This window comes from Balaenoptera ricei, chromosome 4 (assembly GCF_028023285.1).
Source record: "Balaenoptera ricei isolate mBalRic1 chromosome 4, mBalRic1.hap2, whole genome shotgun sequence".
Taxonomy (NCBI): Eukaryota; Metazoa; Chordata; class Mammalia; order Artiodactyla; family Balaenopteridae; genus Balaenoptera; species Balaenoptera ricei.
In genome coordinates, this window is record NC_082642.1 from 114,176,798 (window position 1) to 114,203,603 (window position 26,806).

Below are 26,806 nucleotides of genomic sequence, written 5' to 3' on the forward strand. Positions count from 1 at the left end.
ATTAGCACTAATGTTTTGCAATTATGATTCTACTGCCTATATTGTTTACTACAATACATGCAGTATTATATATTATTATCAAACAATTTCTTAAGGTAGGCAGGGAATAAGGAAATAAGTGAAATGAAGTGAAACGAAATATTAGATATCATTAGATGATTCCTAGGCTCTGTTGCCGGAGGCAAACTGTGCTGTACACACCTCAGCAGAGGCAATTCTCAGTTGTCTTACCCTGGGCCATGACTCCAATCACCACCAATGATGATACCAATAGGGTGACCAGACACCTCAAGTGGACTGCCCCAGCAAAATTCTAAGAGCATGGCCTTCCGCTCTCAAAAGTGTCTAGATTGGATGAGAAATTATATGTCTACCTGTGTATACTATCACCAAAAGTCCTGTAAAATGCATTCACTCATTCAGTTAATATCTACCAAACACCAACTAAGTGCCAGGTACCATGTTGGGCTCCAGTACAATGCAGGATTCTAATACAGGCATACCTCGGAGATATTTAGGTTCGGTTCCAGACCACAATAAAGTGAGTATCACAATAAAGCAAGTCATGAATTTTTTGGTTTCCCAGTGCATATGAAAGTTATGTTTCACTATACTGTACTCTATTAATTGTACAATAGCATTACATATAAAAAGAGTACATACCTTACTTAAAAAATAATTTATTGCTAAAAAATGCTAACCAATGCAGGGTCACCACAAACCTTCAATTGTTTAAAAAAAAATGCAGTATTGGCAAAGCACAATAAAGTGAAGTGCAATAAAATAAGTAATGCCTGTAGGAAAAACGACAGGTTTTGAAAAGCCATAAGATGTATGCAAAAAGGGTCATATGTAGATCGAGAGCTTTAGTAAGGGTCTCTGAGTCACATACCTCATCTAAGAAGTCATGAAAACCGCAAAAACATAGTTCAATTCCTTGACAATACATAGATAGCTGGATAAATATCATACACAGTGTGTGTCGGTGTTTGGGCATCCGTGTGTTTGTACAGTTTGCTCTTAGAAAATGTGCACAAGAATTCATAACCACAGATGTTAAGCCTTTGTTGTAGATAGATATAGACTGTTGAATAAATGACTAAATGCTCCATCACCTCGCCACCGTAAGCACGAACTGGAAACAGGTGATAAGGAAAGATGTTTACTTTTATAGGCAAGTAGCGTAACACACAACAGGAGTAAAGGCATTACTACAACTATCTTTCCTTTCTCTGACTTAAGGCACTATTTCTCCTCTGACTTTCAAAACAATATATAATTCACATATTTTAGGCTGATCTTTCTCTATTAATATAGGTAGGATCAGAAAACCTGACTTGGTGCAGCTGTGATTTCTTCTGAATTAGAAACATTATTCAGATTATTTAAACAAATCACTGGTAAATAATCAATCAAGCAGATCTCAAGGAAGCTTATACACTCACCTATCTTCAAAGCAGTTAACAAAGCAAAGGCCCTTGATAAATTTAATGTTACCAATTTTCAAAGCTCAATCTTACAGCTAGAAGGAACCTAAGAAGTGGGGTGATCCTAGGGACTCCAACATATCTTGATGGGAATCCTGGCAACTTAGATGAAAGAGGCTGTAGCACCTTACAGTTCTAACTAGATTCAACGTTTAAAACGTCTTGGTTGGTAAAACCCTTAAAAAGATGATCTCTAAGGATCCCTCACTTCACAGACTATGACACTGAGGACCAGAGAAGCCACACAGTAATAGTGGGAAAAGTGTGACTTTGAAAGTCAAGTGCTCTTGACCTCTTCCCAGATGTCTCCCTTGCTGTGTGTTCCTAAGAACAATTAACTTTTCTGCTTCTCATTTAAATATGAAGGTAACACTTACCTTTTAGGCATGTTATGAAGATTAAATTAAAACGCTTACCCTTTAAGAATGTTATGAAGATTAAATGAATTCATATTTATGAAAACATCTGGCACATAGTAGATACTCAATACATGTTAATTTCTTTGTTTCCAAAGGGTGACTAACTTGAGAGACACATAGCTGGTGAGGGCAAGAAACAGGACTAGAACCAAGGATTAAGATCCCCTTCACCACTCCAAAAAATTCTGACTGTTTCTTAATTGGCGTTTATCCTTGAATCATACCATAAAATATAGTTTTCAACACCTCAGTTATGGGGGGCAGGGGTTATTAAAGGAAACGTGAAATACCACAGCCTGCAAAAAAAGGTGTTTGTGCCTTCAAGCACAAGCATACCTTTGCTAAAAACAAAGCCTCAAAAGAGTCAGGAAGTTTCATCAATGAAGTATTATACTGGCAACCTTTTAAAAAAATGCCATTTGCTCTGTTTGTATCTGAAGCCTGCCCTTCTGGAAACAATGCTGTAGTAGAGCATGGAAACAATGTTTGTTGTTTTCAATGGCTATTTCTCAACTCACATTTCAATATTAATGATTGTAGCAAATATGTATCAACTGTCAATCATGTGCAGGGTCCTGTGGACTCTACAGACATGAATCAGGCTTTGGTTTTACCCTAAAATAATCTTAGAAAATCTAGTAAAGAGAGGCAGACTCTGAAGAATGATTTTAAAAAAACAATTGTATATTAAGCCATGAGACTTGAAAAGTTCAAGGCCAGCCTGTGGTGAGGAGTTATTTAACGCTATCTACTCAAGGATAAAATATTCACTGCATTGGCAGCAGGTACACGTAGCATAATAAACATTGTCTGAACTGTGTTAACTGAATTCTACTCTCGTTTCTGAGTAGCTATGTGAACTAGTCATGTTATTTGATATCTTTAGGTTTCATGTTCCTCATCTGTCAAATGGGTGAGTCCAAGCAGATCTCCAAGTCTCCTTCAGGCTCTAAAAGTCCAAACGATATGATGATGATATGATGTTGCCGCTGCTGCTAACGATAGCAAGAACTAAAGCTTTTATTTACTGCTCACATACTATGTACCAAGCACTGTGCTAAAGTGCATCATTTGTATTACCTTCACGACAATCTTATGAAATTGGCATTATTACGCTTATTTTACAGATGAGGAAAAGGAGGCTAAACAGTATTAAAAGGCTGGAGTCGCGATTTGAACAGAAGCAGTCTGAACCTAACCCAGGAGTTAACCCTTAACCGCTACGCCCAAACTCCCTGTCTCCGCGAAAACTGTCTTATCCGTTAAGAAATAAGGACAAACAAAAAACAGCTTGGAAAAGGGTCCTTCCTGACTAGAGAGTAGGTATGAGTTACTGTCACACTCGTCTGTTTCACGTGTTAGTATATCTCTTGCTCCACTTGCTCCGCGACGCTCGCGTGCCCCCAAGGCGGTGTGCACCACCGCTGGGCAGAGCGCGGCGACCGCCAGAGGCAGCGCCGGCCCGGGCTGAGGCGCACGGAAGGCTGGGGGGTGGGGGAGGCCCCGCAAGAGCGCGGGCAGAGTGGGTACCTGGGCTGCTGGCTGCTCCTGCCGGCTGGTTCTCCCACCACTCGTCTCCAAGATCATCTGCCATCTCCACGCGGGACTCGACGTGGGCCGACCACCAGGGAGGAGCGGGCGCTGGCCGGAACTCGCGCTGCTTCAGAGCCGGGCTGCCGGCGTCGCAGCACGCTGAGCCTCTCCTCAGACACTGTCGCCTCCGCCCCGCGGCGATGACGTCATAACCTCCGCCCCGCCTCCCCGGCAGCCGCGTCCAACTGTTCGCAGTTTCTACACCAGTGCGGATGGGCAGGATCAGTCTGGAGACTTAAAGTAAACCCCCACAAAAGCCGAAAGAAAGGAAGACACGTAAGCAGAAAAAGCGTATCATTTTTTTAAGTGCTGCCTTTAAAACTTTTTGTTTAGGTTTTATTTTTGCCGAATAGATATTGTCGAAAGTGGGAGACGGAATGCTAAGACAATTTTCCTCTGTTCCATTTCAAAGGCCTTGAGTCGCGGGAGAAGACCATAGCACGTGGGTGTGTTTTCGTCTGTGTGTTAAGTGTTTGGGCGTCGGTGTGTTTTTACAATTTGCTCTTTAAAAAAACGTGCACAAGTCATGACCATGAATTTTGGACCTTTCTTGTAGTTGAGGGTACTGCTCTTTTTATACGATATGAGGAAAGCGAATGTTGACCTGTCCAGAAGGGCTTGCCAACGGACAGACCCGAGAAGTACGGAGAGTTTATAGTCAACTTCCCCGCACTCTGTTCGACTGCGCCCCCCGCCCCCAACCCGGTTTTGTGAAACAAGGGAAGAAGAAGGGAGCCCGTTGCTGCCCAAGTATAGGTAAGAGACCTACGGTGCTTGTCTCACTTCCTCAAGTGGCAGAGATGGGCAGGGAAAACCCGCTGGGCGCCGAGTGCTGGGGCCAGCTGTAAACTAAGTGTGGACGATACTTTGAGGAGAGTCATAAGGTGAAAATCATACGAAAATGCATTAAATACACGTGATGTGCCTGTCACTGTAATTGGAATACTGGTTTAAAGATGAGTAGGATACGATCCCGCCTTCCAGATTTCACCAACTCAAGCAGAGGAGCTACAACTTGTAATGATGAAGGTCTAAACTAATGATGAGGATACAGTCTCAGAAACAACCGGGACTCTTAATCTGGTGAGGATAGGATTAGCCAAATGTAAAAATTATCCAAAACCCACCCAACTAATAGGTGGCTTATAAATGAATTGCTGATTAGACTTTATCAGTATGTCCTAAACGCCCTAAAAGGGAAGATATTAGCTATATAAATATGCCAAATGTAAAATAATCTGTAATCATCGAAAGTAATGTGTCTTTCATGAGGAAATGGATATGGCAGAAATTATGATGGTTGATTGAAAAGTTAGATAAGAAATACCAATGTGGAGGAGGAAGTGCCATGACCAATAAGCATATGAAAAGATGTTCTGTCTCATTATTAATCTGAGAAATACAAAAAAGACTACAATGAGATACTGTTTTTCATTCAGTAAATTGACAAAATTAAGAACTCTGGCAGTACCAAATTCTGGAGAATATGTGTGTCAGTGGGAACTCTTAAACATTATTGCTGTGAGTGTAAATTGGTATAACCACTTAGAAAAGCAATATGGCAAAATCTTGTAAAAGTCAACATACAAACCTTATGATCCAGCTATTTCCACTCCTAACTATATACATTTGGGAAACTCTTGCATATGTGTACCAGGAAATTATAAAAGAATATTCACAGCAGCACTGTTAATAATAGCAAAATGTGGAAACAACCCAAATATTTTATATAGGAAAATGGATAACTAAATTACAATATCACCACACAATTAAACAGAGTAAATGAATGAACATACATAATAACATGGATATACTTTGGAAATATAATGGTTAATTTAAAAAAGCCAAGTCTCAGATACCATTTCGTAAAGTTCAGATACAAAGAAAACTAAAAAAATTTCAGGCAAAAAAATTCATATGTGATTTTAAGTTAACAGACTGGTAAGCACGAAATTCAGGATGGGGGAATTCCCTCGTGGTCCAGTGATTAGGTCTCCATGCTCTCACTGCCGAGGGCCCAGGTTCAACCCTGGTCGGGGAACTAGAGTCTCACAAGCCTCACAGCGTGGTGAGGCAAAAAAAAAAAAAAAAGGATGTGGATTGGTGGGGGAGGGGAGTGGTCAGGGAGATGGGATTAGGAAGAACAAAGGTAAATGTAAATTATTGGCAAAGTTCTAATTCAGGTAGAGTGGATGTGCATTTAAGTATTATGCTTTATAACTTATAGGTATGTTACATATATTTTTGTGGTATCAAATAACACGTTATTTGTATAATTTAAAATATAAGAGAAAAGATCCACTTACACAAAAGAGAAATTTTCATTAAAGTTAAATGCTATTCATTAAGAACTCATTAAGAATTCCAAATAATGACCCTTTCTCTCAAATGACATTCAAAGCTGCCAGACAGTCTTACTACTTTCCCATGTGAATTCACTTTCCCACTGTCCCTGATCTTATCCCAGGATCAGTCTTCCTATTGGCCCTGGATTCCAACCACCTCAGATGCCGGTCTCAAGTCCCCAGTTGTCACCTATGCTTCTGACCTACCAGCTATAAATCAGAGGTTCTCATGGACTCCCTCCTTGGGTTCAGTCATTTACTAGAATAGTTTATAGAACTCAGAGAAATACTTATATTTACCAGTTTATTATATAAAGAATACAGATGAACAGCACGATGAAGAGATGCATAAAGTAAGGTACAGAAGGGTCCCAATCACAGGAACTTCTGTTTCCATGGAGTTGGAGTGTGGCATTCCTGGCATATGGATCTGTTCACCAACCTGGAAGCTCTCTGAACCCTATACTTTTGGAATTTTTGTGGAGGCTTCATTATGTAGGCATGATTCATCATTATCTGTCTCCAGCCCCTCTGCCCTTCCTGGAGGATGGGGAGTGGAGCTGAAAGTTCCAAGCTTTTAATCATGGCTTGGTCTTTCTGGTGACTAGCCCCTATCCAGGAGCCCACCAAGTGACACCTTATTAGAAAAAAATACTCCTACCACTCAGGAAATTCCAAGGAATTTAGGAGTTCTGTGTCAGGAACCAGGGGGCAGAGAAAATGCCCTTTTAATCATACTGTCCTCTTCTTCCATTATGACTTTGAAGCAGTACTCTTGATGCCCTGCTCCATTTTCCGTTGGCCCATATGTGAGCTTCTTTGTAGCTGTGGTAGACTATTTCCATCATGCTGACAACTTCCCTCCCTGAGCATCCCTACCGTCTGCTTCTCTGGCACCATGGGAGCTTGCTCAGCCCAAGAATCAATGCAGTTAATGCTCCCAAGGGCAACCCTCAACCAAAAGGGAACAGGTGTTAGTAGATAATGCTCCAGATTCTCTGTCCTTTGGTGGCACAATTCTGAAATATGTTTCACACAGTTTTTTAAAGGGTCCCCAGATGGACACTTTATTGCCTTTTCTGTTTTTCATGTCTCCTTTCCCCAGTCTCTCACTTGTGCTTCCTGAGATCACCTTCCAAATAATATACCTGCACCCAAGTCCTAGTCTCAGGGTCTGCTTTAGAAGCAACCTAAATTAAGACAGTTGGTATTGGAAATACCCTAGAAAGCAGACCCTCAAGACAAAACTTGGGAATCAATTTACTCACTGATCAGATGGTAACAAGGACATAATTGGTAGTGGTAAGAAGAATGGTAAAAACTTCTGGTGTACTGTAGCATCACAATAACTAAAACACAATCACTCACCTGTGGTAGATTAGAATGACGTACAGGTGGAAGGGGAAATGCTGGCTTGTGCAATAGCTTTAACACTTGAAAGATATGGGGCAGTTGTAATTTTAAAGATTGTGGAGTTGGCTGGTTGTTATCAATTCCGAACATGCTGAGAAAACCAGAAGTCCTTCCTAGCAGTGCTTAAAAGAGGCCCTTCTGCAACCAGAGACCATACTGTGCTATAAATTCAGGTCAGAGTTTGATCAAAAGGGTAGCAGAGCTACAAAGAGATTGACTGCACAGACTGATATGTTACCTATGGTCAAGTCAAGTCCTCAAAGGGAAGGAGAGAGACTCTGAGACTGAGATGGAGACATTTGGTTAGATGTCCTTGAGGTTCCTGAACTCCCAGATTCTTGAGCCTTCTGGGCTGACAGAACTGGCCCTTTCTCCCTTGCTGGAGGAAAATAGCCTCTTATTACCTGGAGACCATTCAAGGCCTCACTGTAGTCAGTTGCCTCACTAGATGATGTTTGGGCCCTCACCTCCTCTCATTGCTTCTTCACCAATAACTAGAGTTAGTTCTCAGCATAGACAGAGTGGAAAGTACAGCCCCTACTATAGGAGAAAATTACTTATTTACAAGAAAGACTACAGGTATATATATATATGTATATATGTGTGTGTATGTATATATACACATATATATGTATGTGTGTGTATGTGTGTGTGTGTGTGTGTATATATATATGTGTGTGTGATATATATATATATATATATATATATATATATATATATATATATATATATATATCTCAACAGGAACCACGAATTTCTTCAGGTAATGGATCTTGAGAGTATTGGACCAGCAGTGTGTAAAGCTGGGTAGGAGAGAGGTTATTGATATGGAGACAGTCCCCAGTGGCTGATGATTTAATGTCCTGTGAAGTCCTAACATCCTGTGGGGATGGCATCTTAAAGCTTAGACACAATGGTAACCTATAGTAAATGAGATGGAGACATCGGGACTGCCTTGGCAGATTATTAAGGAAAGGGTCAGGAGACTCAGTGGTAGACTTTAGAATGGATTTATTATGTGAGACCAGAGAACCTACCAGCTGACTCTCTTCCCTGGGAGGGCCCAGAGGACAATTCTTTCACCATAAGATTGCAGTAGTGTGTGGGCACTGACTTAGCTGAGAGACTCAATGGTGACTGTCCTGTGTAGGCCAGAGGTGACAGTAGGAGATGCCCGAGTGTCCGTGAGTATGATAGAATTCCAGAATAGTGAAAGCAGTTGGCAGCACTGAACCATCAGAAGCAAAGTGAATTTAATCAGTGGTCAGGGATCCTTGAAATGTAGAGGATCTGTGGTGTTTCACAGACTATGAGTTCCTAGGGGCAAGATAGAAAGTTAATGAGGGTATTGATTGACTTATATAGCAACAACAACAAAATCAAGAGCTGGTAAGCAGAAGGCAGATTTTTAACTGCCAAAATGGAAAAGCATGATCTTTGGACATGTTTCCAGATATGAGCCAATTCTCAAACTCAAGAATCCATTGATTAAAGGGAATCTGGATCCCCCTGAGGAAGTTCTCTGCAACGCAACCAGTATATACAATATGTACTCATACCTTTTCCAAAGGAAACTATGGCCATTTTTCAGAGTAATTGTCCACTGGAGAAATGGGAAATACCAAGCTTTTTCAGGGGCTGTTGGATACAGGGTAACTACATTGACACAGGGAATCCAAACTGCCACCATAACCCCGTTAGAGTGGGGCATACAGGGGCCAGGTGACAGAGTCCTGGCCTAAATCTGTTTCATGGTGGCTTCAATGGGTTCATCAACTTATGGTCATATCTCCAGTTGCTGAGTGCATAGTTGAGATGGATGTACTTAGCAGCTGGTAGGACCATCACATTGATCCTCTGACCAATAAAGTAAGAAACTTTAGGGTAGGAAGGGTCATGTGGAAGCCCCTGAAAGTGCCTTCCCTTTCCCCAGTCCTTTCAAAGATAGTAAATTAGAAGCACTATCTCATTCTAGTGAAGTTGCAGAGATTAATGCCAACCTAAAACACTTAAAGGCTGCAGGGAGTTTGGTTTACTAGTATGGTCCTCCAAAGCCAGATGGACCATGGCAAATGATGGTGGACTGCTGTAAATTTAATCACATGGTATCTTCAAGCATAGGGGATGTACCAGGTGCCATATCTTTGATTGAACCAATCAACACAGCCTCTAGCACTTGTTTTGGCAAATGTGTTGTATTCGATTCCTATCAGGAAAAAATATCAAAAGCAGTTTGCATTCACTTGGGAAAAATTGAGTTCATATTCACTCAAAGTTGTGAATATTTTCCTATGAACACTCTCAAGACTGGTTAACTCTCCTTATCTTTGTCATAATATAGTTCATAAGGACTATGATTATTAGAACTCTTCCTCAGAACATCACTTTAATCCATTTTATTGGTGATATAGTATTAATTGGATCTGGGGAGCAGGAAATGGCCAGTACTGTGGATGCCCTAGGAAAATACATACATGCCAAAGTGTGAGAGATAAATCATAAATATTCAGGGCCCTGCAACATTGATCACATTTTTAGAAGTCTGGATATATGAGACATGCCTGGTATCCCCTTCAAGGGAAAGGAAAAGTTATTGCATCTTTCATCTCCTACCACCTACTACCTATGCAAGAAATAGAAAACAGTATTTGGTGCACCTGTTTATATTTTACAGCTAGCCTATGCCACACTTGGAAATACTGCTCTGACTCACTTATCAGTTGAGTCAAAAGGCTGCCAGTTTTGAGTAGGGTCAAAAGAAGAGAAGCCTTGGGGCTTCCCTGGTGGCGCAGTGGTTGAGAATCTGCCTGCCAATGCAGGGGACACGGTTTCGAGCCCTGGTCTGGGAAGATCCCACATGCCACGGAGCAACTAAGCCCATGCGCCACAACTACTGAGCCTGCGCGTCTGGAGCCTGCACGTCTGGAGCCTGTGCTCCGCAACAAGAGAGGCCGCGATAGTGAGAGGCCCACGCACCGCGATGAAGAGCGGCCCCCACTTGCCGCAACTAGAGAAAGCCCGCGCACAGAAACGAAGACCCAACACAGCCAAAAATAAATAAATAAGTGAAATTATTTAAAAAAAAAAAAAAAAAAAGAAGAGACGCCTTGGCAGTGGGTCCAGGCTGTGTGTGACACAAGCTGCTCTTCCCCTTAGTTCATAATGACGTGTTAGATTCCAAGGTGCTAGGTGAGAGTTGATGATGCTGTGTGGAGTCTGGCAGGACCTGAAAGGAGAATCACAGCACAAACTCCTAGGGTTTTTAAAATTTATTTATTTATTTATTTTGCTTTTTGAAATGGCTCTTTAATAAACCCAGGGCAAATGGTGTGGTGACGAGATTGCTTCTTGAAAAGTGTCAGGCCAGAAATTGTACTTTGAGAAGACTTCACAAATTTCCTCTGACCCAAGTCTTTTTGTTGCTTATTATTGTTCACCATGACCTTCAGAAATTCCTAGGGTTTTAGAGTAAGGCCATACCTTCAGTAGCCAAACCATTCAAAAAGCAGCTACTGGCATGATACTAAGTTCTAGCAGAAACTGAGCATTTGACGATGGAGCATCAAATGATTATATTATCAGAGCTGCCCTTTTAGACCTGGGTTTTGTAAGGTTGGGTGCCCACAGCAGCAACCCACTGAAAAATAGAAATGATATATATGGGATCACATCTAAGCAGGTCCAGAAGTCGTAAGTAATTTACATGAACAGGTGGTAAAGATCTCTGTGTCTTGTAATCCTCACTCACACCTATGGCTTCATGAGGTGTTCCCTGTGACCAGCTGATGATGTTGGAGGAAATATTCATGACTGGTTCAGGCTTGATATGTTAGTAGAGCTGAAAATGGACTGCTACTGCACTACAGTCCCACTCAGGGAGGGGCCCTAGAGGACAGTGTGAGGAGAATCCTTCTAGTGGGCAGAGCTTCAAGATGTACATTTAATTATCTCCTTTGAATGGAGAGAGAAATAGTCTGAGCTAAGGATAAATACAGAGTCTTGAGCAATAGTGAATTGTGTGGTTGAGTGGGTCAAGGGCCTGGAAGATATAATATTTGGAGTTCAATAGCGAAGAGATCTGGGAAGCAGCATTTGCAGGGAACTAGGGAGTGAGCAAAAGTGTGAGGATCTTCGTGTCCCATGTCCAGGTCCGCTAGTGAGTGTGCACTATGGATGAGACCCTGAATATCCAGGTAGACATATCGCAGGTTGTGTTTTTCAAAGATGGCCACAAGTGTCTCCCATCCCACATACTCTTCTTACAATGTGACCTTGACACTCCTTACATTGTGTGGTGGGGTCTGCTTCCCTCTCTGTGAATCTGGGCAAGCATTTTGTCACCTCCGCTGATAGAATATGGTAGGAAAGATATTCTGTGATCTCTGAGGTGCAATCTTAAAAATTCTATGCATTTCCACCTTGCTCCCTTGGGATGCTCACTTGGAATCCAGGTGTGATACAGTGAGAAAGCCCAAGGTAGGCCACACAGAGGAACCACATGAAAAGGACATATGTAGGTATACTGGCCCACAGCTCAGCTGAGGTCCCTGCTGACAGCCAGCATCAACAGGCAGACCCGTAAATGAAGATGCTTCCAGATGATTACAGGCCCCAGGTGTTGATTCCCCTCCAGTTGTAGCCCCAGACGTCATGGAGCAGAGACAAACCATCCACACTCTATCCTCAGAAGTGAATTCCTGACCCACTTTTCTCATGTAAGAAAAAAACCTGCTTGTGAAGCTGTTGTTTCTCCTCTGGCCACAAGAGGGAGAACTTGTTCCTTGGGAACCTGCAAGTCTTAGAAGCCATGCTTACTTCCCGTCTCCTGCCTAGAGTTGCGGTGAATTTTCCATCTTTCTCCCCACAGGGCTTGGTGAGGTCAGGTGGCTAAAGTAAAACTTACTATAAAAAAAGTTCAAATCTTGAATATGTATGAGCTCTAAAGATCATTTAGAAGAAGAAACACCTGATCTTTAACTTCACCTTTGGAACCAAAAAATTGATATGGAGATTCATGTTTAGGCTTGAAGAAGAAAGGAAACTCATTCTAGTTTGTCCTTTGGAGTCACTGGGTGAAGGTGGACTGTCTGCCTCAAGCAGCTGGGTCTTAAGCTCCGTAGAAGGTCATATCCACTGAAGTAGAGGAGGTGCAGTAGGTGGCAGCCCCACAGTGGTCTGCATGCAGAGCTTCCCTGGGAGAGGCTGGGACTTGCAGTTTCTGGACCACCGCAGTGGTACTGCTTAGACTCCTTACCCATTTGGTGAACACTGGTGAACGTGGAGGTAAGGGAGGCTGCCAGAGGTCATTTTCAGTTACCTCCTACATCATGGGTTAGTCCTGTTAACAGATGTTTTCCCTCTAGTTTTTTTATATTTTAGATTATTTTTATAAATTACAGTAAAATACACATAACATAAAGTTTACCATCTTAACCATTTTTGTTTTTAAACTTTTGAGTTTTACTTATTTTATTTATTTATTTATGGCTGTGTTGGGTCTTCGTTTCCGTGCGAGGGCTTTCTCTAGTTGCGGCAAGCGGGGGCCACTCTTCATCGCGGTGCGCGGGCCTCTCACTATCGCGGTCTCTCTTGTTGCGGAGCACAGGCTCCAGACGCGCAGGCTCAGTAATTGTGGCTCACGGGCCCAGTTGCTCCGCGGCATGTGGGATCTTCCCAGACCAGGGCTCGAACCCATATCCCCTGCATTGGCAGGCAGATTCTCAACCACTGCACCACCAGGGAAGCCCCATCTTAACCATTTTTAAGTGTACAGTTCAATGGCATTAAGTACATTCGCATTGCTTTGCAACCATCACCACCATCCATGTCCAGAACTCTTTTCATCTTGCAAATCAAACCCTATACCCATTAAGCAATAATTCCTCATTGCTTCCTTCCCCCATGCCCAGCACCTGGAAATCACCCTTCTGCTTTCTGTCTCTATGAATTAGACTTCTCTAGGTGTCTCATATAAGTGGAATCATGCAATATTTGTCCTTTTGTTATTGGCTTCTTTCTCTTAGCATAATGCCCTCCAGGATCATCCATGTTGTAGCATGTAGCAGAATTTCCTTCTTTTTTGAAGGTTGAATAATATTCCACTCTATGTATATACCACATTTTGTTTATCCATTCATCCATCAAAGGACATTTGGGTTGCTTCCACCTTTTAGATATTGTGAATAATGTTGCTGTGAACAGGAATGTACAAATAACTGTTTGCATCCCTGCTTTCAGTTTTTTTGGGTATATACTCAGAACTGGAGATGTTGGGTCACACAGTAATTTTATTTTTCATTTTTCTAGGAACCTCCATACTGTTTTCCATAGCTGCTGCCCAATTTTACTTTCCCACCAGCAGTGCACAATGGTTCCAATTTCTCCATATCCTCACCAACACTTGTTATTTTTTGTATTGTATTGTTTTGTATTGTTTCATAGTAGCCATCCTAATAGGTGTGAGGTGGTCCCTTCAGTTTTTAAAGCCAACTGCCTTCATATCTCCTAAGGGGTAAGGATGTCACCATGACATCTGTCAATATATAGTCTTTTGATAGCTGGCTGTTTCCTTGTCTCTGGTAAGGACAGTAAGAAATAACTGAGGTCATCTCTCTCTATTTTGAGGCAAGCTAATATTCTAAACCTTCACTGGCAGTTGTTTGCTTCTTAGGCAGCGGAGAACTTTTATCTCCTGCCTTTAGGCAGTATAGTGTAATAGCTCAGAGCATGGACTATGGAGCCAGATGTGTGGGTTAAAATCTTGGCATTGTCATTTATTAGATCTTGGACAAGTTACTTTGCCTCAGTTTCTTCAGCTGTAATATGGAGCTAACAATAAGAGTCATTATAAGGAGTAACTAAGTTAATACATAAAAACAGTTAAAGCATTTTGGTACATGGTTGTCACTCAGTAAATAGTAGCAGTTGTTGCCCCTCCATAACACACTCTACAACTTCATCCACCCTCCCAAATGTAGAAGATAGTTACTATTATCACCTACTGTTTCACAGGTGCAAAAGCTGAAGTTTAGAGACGTTAAATAATTGACTCAAGATATCACAGCTGTTAAATAGAGGAGCTGAGATTTGTTCTCTGAGCCTGGCCTCAGAGCCCTCTCCTAGCATGTTCTATATTGGTGACTCTGGTTTTAAGAACAAATGACAAGGACAGCATTGGCCTTGGTGAGGAAAGGCAGCTCTTACTAGCAGGCAGTTGGAACCTGGGAAGCGTTCCATCAGCTTTCCCCATTGTGTCTGTCACCCACAAATGAAGAGCAGATGTGAATGTTGCTGCCAGCCACTCACTTGTTAGATGAGAACTGACTTGGCCATGCTCATTATAAAATTAATTTGTAGGTCTTGGTGGTTTTAACAAAGCATGTGAATTGTAGGTCTCCACAGGAATCATAAACTTTAATTTAGAAGTGCTTTTGAATCTAATAAAAATCTATTTTTACTTGCATTAAGATAGCAAAGGAAAAAACCTCTGGAAAGGTTCTGGATGCCTCAAAGGAAAATTCAGTTAGATGGTTCTGTGTTTCAGTAACACACATGAGAAACTTCTGAATAATTTGTTAAAATGGGGTGATGTGCCCCACTTTTTAAATTGAAATTCCAATGCACTTATCTCCAGGAATTAGCAAAAAAATATTTTTCTAATAATAAAAATCATTAACAGCTATTTGACATCATAAAGAATAACTTATTTGAGCATTAAGTTGATCCTGATACAAACATTGGTTTTGAAAATGAAAGCATCAGAAATTCTGTGTAACTCTTTGCTAGAAGAAAGATAACCCTAAGGCTACTCTATAGGTATTTTTCTTTTTCATGATATGGAATGAGCATGATATTTTCATTTTAGAGTCACAAGGACCGTTAAGGAGAAAAACTTTTTTGAAATATAGGAGAACATGATTGATTTACACTTTTTATTAGCTCTGCGTATTTGGAGTTCATTGTAATTCCATGCAGATTGGGATGACATTTCCCTTTGCTATATCTGTGATGAAAGGATCTGTTAAATAAATTCCTGCAGCAAGTAAGGGAGGAGATTTTAAAGCAGTCTAATCATTTTTGTCTGCAAATGGTGCCACTGATTTTGAGTGAGTCTTTTCTCTCCTTATTACAATAGGCCACCAGGTCTCTCTCCAGGCTCATGGCTTTACCCTCATCTGCCTAGCAAATGCGCGTCTGGCGCACAGGCAGATCCCACAAGTCTATGTATAAACCAAGCGTCTCTTCTTTCCCTGCCTGGAGCAGGCTCCACTGGAGGACTGCCTGTTTCTATCAGTGGTACCGTCCCTGTTTTCCAAGCGTATCAGTGAGGAAACCACCTTTGAGTCAAGCTTCCTTCTCCCTCATAAGACCATCCTGGGATTGTCTCCAGGGTCAGTTCTGTCTTTCAACTGTCTCTTCAGTTTTCAATTATTCATTCCGTTTCCTAGCCCTTGAGATAGCTCCATTGTTATGCAGTCCTTAAACCCTAACACCTGACCTGACATGTGACTCTCACTCTTTAGACTTGGTTAGGCTCCCTGAACCATCAACCCATCACCCCATTCCTGGATTAAAGCTGTTCTGATCTCCTCATTGGTTTTGCTACTTGTATCAGACATTCTCCATATAATCATCAAAGTAACTTTTCTAAAATACTTATGTTCATACCATTTTCCTGCTTAAGGACCTACAATGTCTTCTTATTGCATATTAGATAAAATATAAATGTATCTTCCCTATATATAAAGCCCTACATCACTTGATCCTTCTTTGGTTATTAAATGTTTCCTTTACTAGTTTTTGAGTAGTTCTTCTGAACCAGTCAGGTCATTTCCCTTATCTCTGCCCACCCCACTCCACCCCCGCCTCCCCTTCTGACTCTCTCTCTCTCTGTCATACACACACACACACACACACACACACACACACACACACACACACACACTGCCCTATGCTCCATTCATCCAAATTCTGTCAAATTAAAGATGATTTCTTTAAAAGTCGTCTTCTCCAAAAAACTACCTGAGATTAGCTTTTATCCCACAGTAGACTTCTAAATAATCTTGGGACATATAATCTTCTGTATAATCTTGGAATCCCAGAGCTGGATTCAGTCACACCTCACATCGAGTTTAGCACTAGCTCCCACAGCAACCCTGCGAGATTCATTCTTCCCTCCACCCTGGAGCTGGACCAGCGCTCTGTGATAAGCTTTGGATGCAAAGATGAAGCAGTGAGGTACCTGCTCTCAAGAGGCTTACACTCTATCAGTAGGGGAGACAGACAAACAGTTCAGTTATAAAGCAGGAAAAGTAAAGGGACAGAAGATTGTACAAGGCAGGGTGGTGACTAGATCTGGCAGTAGGGAAGGAGAGGTGATGCTTGTACTGTGTCCTGAGGGGGTGAGGAGGGATTATCGAGCAGACAGGTCAGAGAAGGCATTCCCAGGACGGGAGCAGCATGGAATGGCCTTTCTCTTTCTGAACTTTGCTAGCATGTATGCATCCAGTTGGCTTCACACCACCCTTGTTTGTATATCACCTGGAAGTCAATTCGTTTAACAAACATCTTGATGTCCTCTAAACAAAAGATACTTTTTAAAAGAATGGTCATGTTTTCTGTTGCTTATGTGCCCCTCACATTGCCTAGTAATATCAGGTGCAAAGTAGGGGCTACTTTTTGTCTTGTTTTAATGTAAAGGGATACTATAGACCTATTGTAATGATGGATTTGCCCTGCTTGTCCGCATTCTAAATTCCAACCATTTATTCCTCCTTGCCTCTGTCTCTTGTATCTATCCTTCCATTTACTTTTGTGACCAACACTGTGTGCACATGAGATGACTGGTCGATGTTATGGAAGAGCCTTTGGCCGTGGAATGAAATAGAACTAGTTGGGCTATGTGGGAATGGAAGCTATGGTCTTGAATTTCCAGATTGATACATTTAAACAAGTGAGTTAACCAGCCACAGACTGGTGCTACATAGTTGCTTGTTGAATGATTTGAGTAATTCCCTTTATGATAGTCTAGACATGATAAGCTGTGATCATTCTGATCTTGATAAGTCATCACAAAAGAATTCTCTCCTTATCAGTGATGCTTATTAAGACCCTTAGGTTCTTGAAACAGGTCTGCTTCTGCTCTGAAGCTCCACTCATCACTATCTCCCCTCAAAAATTTTGGCTCTGGTGTGGCAAACTGTAACAGAATTGAGTACATGAAGATTAGTTTTTTTGTGGGAGAAAAGAGATTTGTGGCAGTTTATCCTTTTAGGTTGGATGTGACAGATGCAACAGCTAATTGTTCCCTAATATCTGTTCTCCTTTCTTCTGTATTAATAGAACCTCTGATTTTTAGCTGCACATATACTTGCCCACAGTAAATATTCCATTTCCCACACTCCCTTGCAGCTGGTTGTGCCAGTGTGACTAAATTCAGAGGATGGTATGTGGGAGGGTGATCTAAGCAACCACTAGGTTGAGTTCTTTAAGAAGGAAGCATGCTCTCCCCTTCCTGATTTTTCCTCCTTCCCACCGACTGGAATGTGCCTGTGGTGGTTAGCTCTCCTGGACCCTGGAGATGCGAGCCACGCCCTCACGGTGGAAGAGCAACAAGATAGAAGGAAGCTGGGGCCCTGACTGGGGCTGCCACATGAGCCCCAGCCTGTTTATGCTTGCAGCTGTTATGTCAAAGAGAAAGAATTGTCCCCGTTAAGCTAGGATTATGTTAGGTCTCTGTGTCAGCAGCTAATTAACACGTTGGGGGATAAACAGTTATGAAGTTCAAACAGTGTCAGCTGAGTGATATGAACAAGATGAGAAACATACTTTTAAAGGTATTTAATGAGACTTTTTTTTCAAATCAGTACAAAAATTTAAATACAAAAATGATTTGCTATTGACATGTCTCAAATCTATCATGGAAACTCAAAGTTACCAGTCTGTTCACCGTTCATGGTATTCTGGAAAATATTTGAGAACAGTCACCCACTACAGACATTCTTTTCCCCTGTGGGATGTCATCCTGCATTAAAACTCTGTATTTAAATAACAATATTGTCAGTTTGGTCCATTTCACATGGATAAGTTCTAGTTAATTTTGAATTAAATAGGGATTGTAGCACTATCCCTAGACTTTAGAACATGTGGTTGTTTCATCTGCTTTTACACTAAATGTGTTAACATGATGTGCAACATTCAAAAGGGAAACAGAGACACATAGATAATTATTTAAAACTCTTTTTAAATTAAATGGAGTAATTCATTTAGCTCTGAGATTAGCACCATTGTAGAATATACAGTATCTGGCATAGATTTTGCTCCTCCCCTGTCTAAAAGTTAGAAGCATATGCCTGATAATAAACACATGCGCGCATGCACGCACACACACACACGCACACACACACGCAATTGAGTAACAACCAATAAATAAGTTGGAAGGTATTTGAAAAGTGAAATTTGGTTTTGACTAAAGAGCTACTTTCTCTCTTGGTGGAAATAAAAAGCCCATACATGTACAGATAAATACAGTTTTATAAATCAGCTGATCTGACTTGCCTCCAAGCCATTTCAGTGCAGCTTTTCAGCAGACAGAGCCCAGTGGATCCATGTGGCTCTCATAGCCATCGGCCCAAAACCAGCATCCTCAAGACCAACCCAAAGAATATTTGGCCACATAAATGCTGTCTGCTTTGAAATTGAAGGTTGGGTGGGATATGTTTTTGATGGGAAAAGTTTGTCATGTAATTAGCCATGAGTAAGAAACCACGTGGTAATGAACTCATTTCTCTTTTTAAGAAATTGAGAAGAAATGGTGCTTGTATACCATATAGGGAAAAGACAGATATTAGGCTGAAGAGAATATTCTTGATGGTTAAAATGATTCAGATTTGACATAGACACAATTCCATGTGTGTTTATACCGTATTTATTTGTGTGTCTTCCCATCTGTACCTATCCCCTCATTTCATCACTCTTAACTTTGAGGTGTAGATACAAGACTCCACCACCATAGCCCCACATTATTACCCCCAGTGGCTTATAGTGTCGGCAGCAGACTCATAGCCAACTTGAAATGCTTTGTCTGTGTTTTGAGACCAGATCTGAATGTGCAAAGCAATTAGTATGTACCTAAATGAAAGCCTGGAAAAAAATTTACTTTTCTTTTTAAATTTGTATTGATTCCTGTACTTGTGGGGTGACATAAAAAGCATGGGCTGTCATTGCCCTCTGACATGTGGCTCTTCCACAGGTTGCTTCCTGCATTTTTAGTACCTACAGCAGGAAGTAATACATCTATTTTTTAATTTAAAACTTCAGAAATTATTTTTTCAAAAAAATTAATTTTCCTATGTAATTCTGAAACTGCCCCCTCTTTCCCCAAACAAAGGACAGCTTGGACTTAGGAAATTGACTTTGGAACTTCAGATGACACACCGATTTGTATGTATACTACACAGGGAAATTTCTTTGAAATTCAGTAGCTACTAAAAAGTACTGATATCCCCTTCGTGGGTGAAACCTCGTTGTAGTCATTTGTGTGTGTAGGCAAAGGAGGGGGATTATTATACGCATGTAAACACAATTAAGAACTGCTGTTTATAATGAACATTCCGCAAAACTGGAAAGTTATGAGGGGAGAGGGTTACTTTTTTTCTTATGACTTCCAGGTGTTTATATTAGTTGGGTCATAATGGAAATTACATGGAGACAACAAGAGAGAAAAAAAAAAAAATCACAGGAAAAAAAAAAACAAGCAAAAAGAACCCGTAAGGAATAAATGAGTTACTTCCTGCTCATGTCTCCCAGCTGGTTTGTTAGCTCCCTGTGGGGCACTGTCTTAGGCCCCACAGAAGTGTCTCATCCAGTGCTAGGCACACAGAAGGCACGAGTAAATACACTACAGTTGTTCTTCTAGGGACACTAGACACACAATTCTGAGTAGAACTCTTGTTTTAAAAGACAGCTTCCGACAGGGGAGAAACATCCCTTGGAGTAAAGCTCTACCCTGGTTCTCTGTCCACGCCTCACTGGGGAAGAGCACTGCAGAGCTCTTCCACATCCCATGGCAAAGTGTCTGCACAAATACAGAGGAAATTATGCAAGTAAATACGGTATGTAATTGTTATCATTGACATTTCTTTAAGCCATATTTATAAATATTTTAAAGTAAACAGTATGAGCGAGTGACTTTCATTAGCTATGCTCTTTCATACTGGAACACTTTGATCTGAATAAGCAGGTTATCATGGAAGCACATAACATAAACAGCTAATACGATTCCAGTGGGTACAACACAAGTGTCAGTACTTGATACATAAATCTATCCCATCATTTTCAATCACAAGCTGCTGTGCAGAGCACTAAACATGCATCTTAGTTTTTATTTGTACACGATGGTTCAGACTTTCACTTAAATATAACTTTCCAACTATATAAATGTTTTGAAGCAATTATGTTTCCCATTTGGATTTTTTGGTGCATCCTTTTCTTTTCTTCTATTAAATTTCTCTCTTTTTTTCTTTCTTACATGGGATACAATAAATACCCTGAAAAAGAGGAATGGACGTACTGCCCGGCGTACAGTCCCGCAGCCTGTTCAGAGGGCATCTGGAGGAACACCCGGTCTCCGGGCCGGAGCAGCAGCACCGCGCTCCCGGACGCCTGGTCCAGGAAGCCCTTCTTGTACTCGTCATACGTGTACATCATGGGCTCGTTGTTCTTGAACAGAGCAACCCACACGTTGCCCCCCTTGCAGTGAACGTGGTATGCAAAGTAGTAGACCCCAGGGACCTCGCAGGTGAAGATGCCCGTCTGCGGATTGTAGTTCTGTCTGCCGTTATAGAGCAGTTTGTCAAACTTCACTGGGGCCCCCACGGGTGGGAAAGGCGCAGTCAGCTCAGCGGTAAATGCAGGCATCTCGTAGGCTGGCCCTCCGTTCTTGCCTTTCTTAGCCCCATAGGCGTGGGGGGGTTTCACTCCATCAATTCCCAGCCCCATATCTGGTAGATACTCTGCATGGGGTGGTGGTGTCGGGGGCATCACAGCTGGGAGTCCCGGGGGCCCTGGAGGGCCTGGGGGCCCTGGAAGGCCAGGCTGGCCTTGGGGACCAAGGGCACCAGGCTTCCCTGGGGCGCCATGAAGTCCTGCTACTCCGGGCTTCCCTACTCCAGGGAACCCAGGGGGCCCTGGGAGACCCGGTTCCCCTTTGGGGCCAGGAATTCCAGGCGGTCCAATGGGGCCACTCGGGCCTGAAATCCCTGGGATACCTGGGGGCCCCTGTAAGCCCTGGTCTCCTGGGATTCCTGGCTGTCCCTTTGGTCCAAGCAGCCCTGGGGCACCAGGGAGCCCTGGCAAACCTTTATGCCCAGCTTCCCCCTTGGGCCCTATGGGACCTGGCAAACCCCTCATGCCGGGGGGCCCCGCTTCACCAAGGAAACCTGGCTTTCCTGGGAAGCCTTGAAGCCCTGGCTCACCCTTGGGACCTAGTGGCCCCTGTGGCCCCACAGCCCCACCTTCTCCTTTGGGTCCGGGGAAACCGATAGCCCCTGGAGGGCCCATGGGACCTGGGATTCCAGGCAGGCCTGGCTCTCCTGGGGGGCCCCCCAGTCCAGGGGCACCTGTTGGCCCTTTCTCCCCTCTTGGTCCCAGAGCCCCAGGAAGACCCCCTATGCCCCTGTCGCCTTTGGGGCCTGGGAAGCCGGGTTTCCCGATCCCTGGAGGGCCTGGGGGTCCTGGCAGTCCTGGCAGTCCTTGCTCCCCTTTGCCACCTGGAAATCCTGGCTGCCCAGGGATCCCATCCTGGCCTGGTTTTCCAATTCCGGGCATCCCAGGAGGTCCTTGAAACCCTGGGACCCCTATAGGGCCTTGTGGCCCAGGTTCGCCTGGAGGGCCTGGCTTTCCCAGGGGGCCCTGGGGCCCAGGGAAGCCTGTCACTCCTGGTTTGCCCACTCCTGGAAGTCCTACAGGGCCGGGAGGGCCATGCATCCCTGGAGGACCCTTCAGGCCTGGCAGACCTGGCATCCCGAAGCCCTTCTCTCCTTTAGGGCCCTGAAGGCCTGGAGGCCCTGGTGGTCCTCTGGGTCCTCGCTCACCTTTGGCACCTGGTTGCCCTGGTAACCCTGGCCCACCTGGCTTCCCAATGCCAGGAAGTCCGTGAGGCCCTGGAGGTCCTTGAGGTCCTGGGATCCCCATGCGTCCGATCTCCCCTTTGGGTCCAATTTCACCTTTGGCCCCGGGCATTCCCATGGCTCCTGGCTTTCCTGGCATTCCAGGCATGCCTGGCTTTCCAATTCCTGGATATCCCTGTGGCCCTGGTTTTCCTTTGATTCCAGGTATCCCTTGACCTGGTAAACCAGGGGGCCCAGGTGGTCCTCTTGGGCCAGGCTCTCCACGGGGACCTTGCTCCCCCCGTAAACTGGCTAATGGTATTTCTGCTGGGAGAGGGGGGAGAGAGAGAGAAGGAGGGAGGGAGGGAGGGAGGGAGTGAGAGAGAGAGAGAGAGAGAGAGAGAGATTAATATTGATCATCCTTCACTTCAATCATTATTTAGTTCTGACACATTTGCCTATTACTTATCAAGAGGAAAGACTAGGAATAATGTGCTCGTGTTCCAGGACTGTATTATCAGTACTTAATGGACAATCAGGCTGATAATTTCTTTGTCATATTTGAGATACTGTTTTGGGAACTGATATCTGTGGCTGCTTTTATCAGCATTAGTTAAGTAAAAAAGCTAAAAAGTAATGAAGAAATATTCTTCCTAGTACAAACTTGGAGATATTATGGTGTATTCACTATAAAGAGTTCAAAGAAGGACAAAGAAAAATCAAAGTTGCCTATAAGCCCACTACTCAGAGATAATCGCTTGACATTTATCTGTATTTCCATCTCATGTGTTCTATATATATGTACGCATGTATGTATATATATGTGTGTGTGTATATATATATGTGTGTGTGTGTGTGTATTTTAAACAATGTTGGAGTCATTTTTATTTTTTCTATTTTTTCCCTATTTAATGTTATACTCTATTTTTCTATGTCCTTGAATTTTAAATATAATATATGGAAAAATAATGTTTCCTCTTGTGCTGAAATATACTATGATGTACAGGATGACGGTCATTATCATGTAGACTCAGGGAAGAATAGAAGCATTTTATTTTTATTTTGTATGTGGTTTAATAACATCTTAAACATCTGTCCTCTAGAGTCAAATCGATGTGTTTAATTTCTTTAATATGCTGTAGGATTTCCTAAGCCTCAAATATTAATTCTTCAATTTAATAAGTTACTTCTCACTTGCAAATTTGGTTTTTAAACAGGAGTAGTTGAATAAGGTATTTTAGGATGATAAACAGTGCAGAAAAGGAGTTAAGCTGGGATTAGGAGCAGGAAGCTCAGCTTCTCTTTCTGGCCTTGAAATGAGATCTTGACTGGGTCACTTAAGCCATCAGCATCCCTGCTTGCCTGTCTGTACAGCAAGAATAATACACCCACACTACAAGATTAGAAAATAGATGTGAAAGGCGTTATGCTTTCTCGAATTGTTATCAAAATACAAAGCACATGTAATTATATTGATTATGCTATGCCTTTCAGAGAAACACAACTCTGGATCTCTCATGCTACTGGGAGTAAGGAATAACATAAAGAAAGGAAATTCATGGTCCCAACCATTAATTGCATCTTAATCCTGACCATTGTATTTTTCACTGAGCTACTGTCAGGGAACAAAATAGAACCACAGAACTCATATATTTTCCAAATTCCTCAGTTGCAATCTGGTACCCATCTGAATAAGTACAGGAGGTTTCAAAATCCAGGCAGGCCATTCAAGAAAGGAAGGAAAACAAATGACTGAGATAATCCCCTAAGTGGAATATCAGCTCCTAAAGGGAAGAAAACTGTAAATACTTCTTTTATGCTAATAGGATTACTACTGTACAATTAGGGTGTGCTCTTTCTAAGCAGGAACTGTGTAGCTCCTATATCAAGAGAGCGTCTGGGGCAGGGTCACATCACATTCATCAGGAATCCCTAATGTCTAGCACGTGCCTGGAGTATATTCTGTTCTTCCTTAGGTTTTGTTGAACTGTAGCAACTCAAAGTTTTTATGGTACTTTAGCATTTATTTAGTACTTACCTTACGTCATAGACTCTCTCAATAATCCTACTTTACAAACGAAGAAAAGTAGTTTCAAAGAGGTTAAACGACTAGGTTTCTCTCCTCTCTGGCCTCTAGGCACTCAGGCCTATTAGCACCAAATCCAGTAGTTCCCCAGAAGCAGAGCTTCCTGCTTTTGGAGGGACCATTGGGAATGGCCTCCACCGCCTCAAAGGGAATTGCTACTCTGATTGCAATTCCTTTCCTGCAAGTGCTAGGTTTCCTACGTTTCTTATAAACCAACTGAGTTTATAAGAAAATGTCTCTCGGGAATTCCCTGGTGGCCCAGTGGTTAAAACTCTGTGCTCTCATTGCCAAGGGCCTGGGTTCAATCCCTGGTCGGGGAACTAAGATTCCACAAGCCATGCGGTGTGGCCAAAAAAAAAAAAAGAAGACAAAACAATTTTAAAAAAAGAAAATGTCTCTCACAGTGATAGGCATTTTGCTGGTGTTGAATAACTAATGAATATGCCTAGAAAGTAATGGAGAGATTTTCAGGTATCATCATCTCTAGGTAGGTATATAGTCTGTACTCTTCAGGCTCCTTCTGTAGATTTATTGATTGACATGTGTAACAACTTAATTAGAGCAGTCTTAATAACACATTCATCTGGCACCTAGTTTACAAAGTGCTTTCATATGATTTTTTTTTTTTTTAACACAGCAGGTTCTTATAACATTGCTCTCCTAGTTCTGAAGACTGACATCACTTCTTTTTTTTTTTTCCACTGCTATATCCCTTAGCATTTTGGCTCAGAGCCTGACACAAAAAGAGATGCTCATTAGTTGCTGTATGTTTGAATAAAGAAATAATGAGTAAAGGACTAAACTTATTTGTTATTAAGTATGTTTTTTGTCGTTTGATGCTGTTGAAATAAGAAAGCACAACATACAATAATTTTGTCTTTCTTCAAGACCTGAACTTTTCAAGGATAGGGTTTAGAACACAGTAGGCAGTTAATGAATGTCAGTCACACATGCTAAAAGAAAAATGTCTAAAATTTAGCTCTCCCCACCCGCAGTGTATTGTTTAGGGTTTTGGAAAGCTGCTGTCTTACAGCAGAACCGAAGTATGTTACCTTTGCCTTTCTTGGGTGCTGCTTCCTTGCCCATTCTTGGTGCCGGCTGAATTTCCTTCATATATTGGGGTAGATGTGGATACTCTTTGCCATACTGCATGTGGGGCAGCTCCTTGCCCACGTTAAGGCCATCTTTACCCAAAGGCATGTGAGGTACTTGCTGGCCCAGGGGCTGGTATTGCGGAATTTGTGGTGGAATCTGAGGTGGCAGCGGCTTGATGCCATAGTAGGCACCAGCTTGGATGAGCCGGACGGAACCCAGGGAAATGGTAAGCAGTACTCCCAGCAGCTGCAGAAGGGCAGGTGGACCAGCCATCACCTGTGGAGGAAGGTACGCACCAACATGGTGAAAACCAGCAGGCCAGGTGACCGGAGTTTACTTAGAGAAAGAAGGGAGAAAAAAAGAAAAGGAATCATGGTCTTTATTAGCAGAACTTCATGAGTGGAAGACAAATGGAAGGGAAGATGTCACCTTTCAATAGAAAACAAACAGACAAAACCCAGGAAAGAGTAGGATCTATCAAATGAAGGCAGCTGGTGGGATTGTAAGCTATGGGGAGACTGCTGGTTGTCCCTGAACATGAACTCTGCCCTCTTCCATAGTATTGGCACCCCTGACTTTCAGCTGGAACAGAGCAAGCCTAGAATGAAGACATTTCATTTAGATGTGGCCATGTGACAAAGTTCTGGTCTGTTGGGTGTAGTTGTAATGGGTGCAACTTCCAAGAATGCTCCTTAAGGGGAGTGAGCATGTTCTTCCTCTTGCTTCTTCCCACTGGCTGGAACGTGGATATATATTACCCGGAAACGGGCCAGACACCATGAACCATGGAGTGAAAGCTGTGCATTGAGGATGGTAGAGCAACAAGCTAGAAGAAACCTGAGCCTTGGTTGAACTTGGAGGCGCCATATATTGATATTAATCCTTAAGTCTGGAATTTGTTTACACAAGAGAGAAATAAAGATTTACCTTCTTTAAGCCATTGTTATTTTGGGTGCCATACATTTGCACTGAACTTAATCCTAACAGATAGAATAGATTCTCCAAAATGAAGCAAACTTAGTGGCAAGTCATACTTTGTTAGTAAGTGCTGAAATTCTATATTCTTTTGTAAATGGAAACAGTTAATCATTTATAGGCTTTATGCCAGGAGCAGTAGTTTTTCATATGTCAGATGTCCTTTGGCTGCTTTGGTGTGGTCATAAACGTATAAAGGTTAAAGAACAAACAACAACAACAATAAAAACCGAAGATATCTTCTGAATTGGAAAGAAGGTACTTCATGTGACAGCCCCAAAATGTC

The 26,806-nt window shown here is 42.4% G+C and overlaps 2 protein-coding genes across 2 annotated transcripts in view; both read right to left on the minus strand.

The window, feature by feature from the left end:
* The window catches only part of CMSS1 (cms1 ribosomal small subunit homolog), a 393,286-nt gene extending 389,670 nt beyond the window's left edge, over positions 1 to 3,616 (minus strand). Inside the window, exon 1 of the mRNA XM_059921299.1 lies at positions 3,437 to 3,616. Coding sequence (XP_059777282.1) covers positions 3,437 to 3,500 — 64 coding nt within the window. The 5' untranslated portion in view covers positions 3,501 to 3,616. The remainder of the gene's footprint in view (positions 1 to 3,436) is intronic.
* A 14,543-nt stretch (positions 3,617 to 18,159) lies between these two features.
* COL8A1 (collagen type VIII alpha 1 chain) overlaps positions 18,160 to 26,806 on the minus strand; it is a 157,450-nt gene continuing 148,803 nt past the window's right edge. The window contains exons 4-5 of the mRNA XM_059921305.1: positions 25,503 to 25,821; positions 18,160 to 22,688 (exon numbers count right to left, since the gene is read on the minus strand). Coding sequence (XP_059777288.1) covers positions 20,782 to 22,688; positions 25,503 to 25,818 — 2,223 coding nt within the window. The 5' untranslated portion in view covers positions 25,819 to 25,821 and the 3' untranslated portion in view covers positions 18,160 to 20,781. The remainder of the gene's footprint in view (positions 22,689 to 25,502; positions 25,822 to 26,806) is intronic.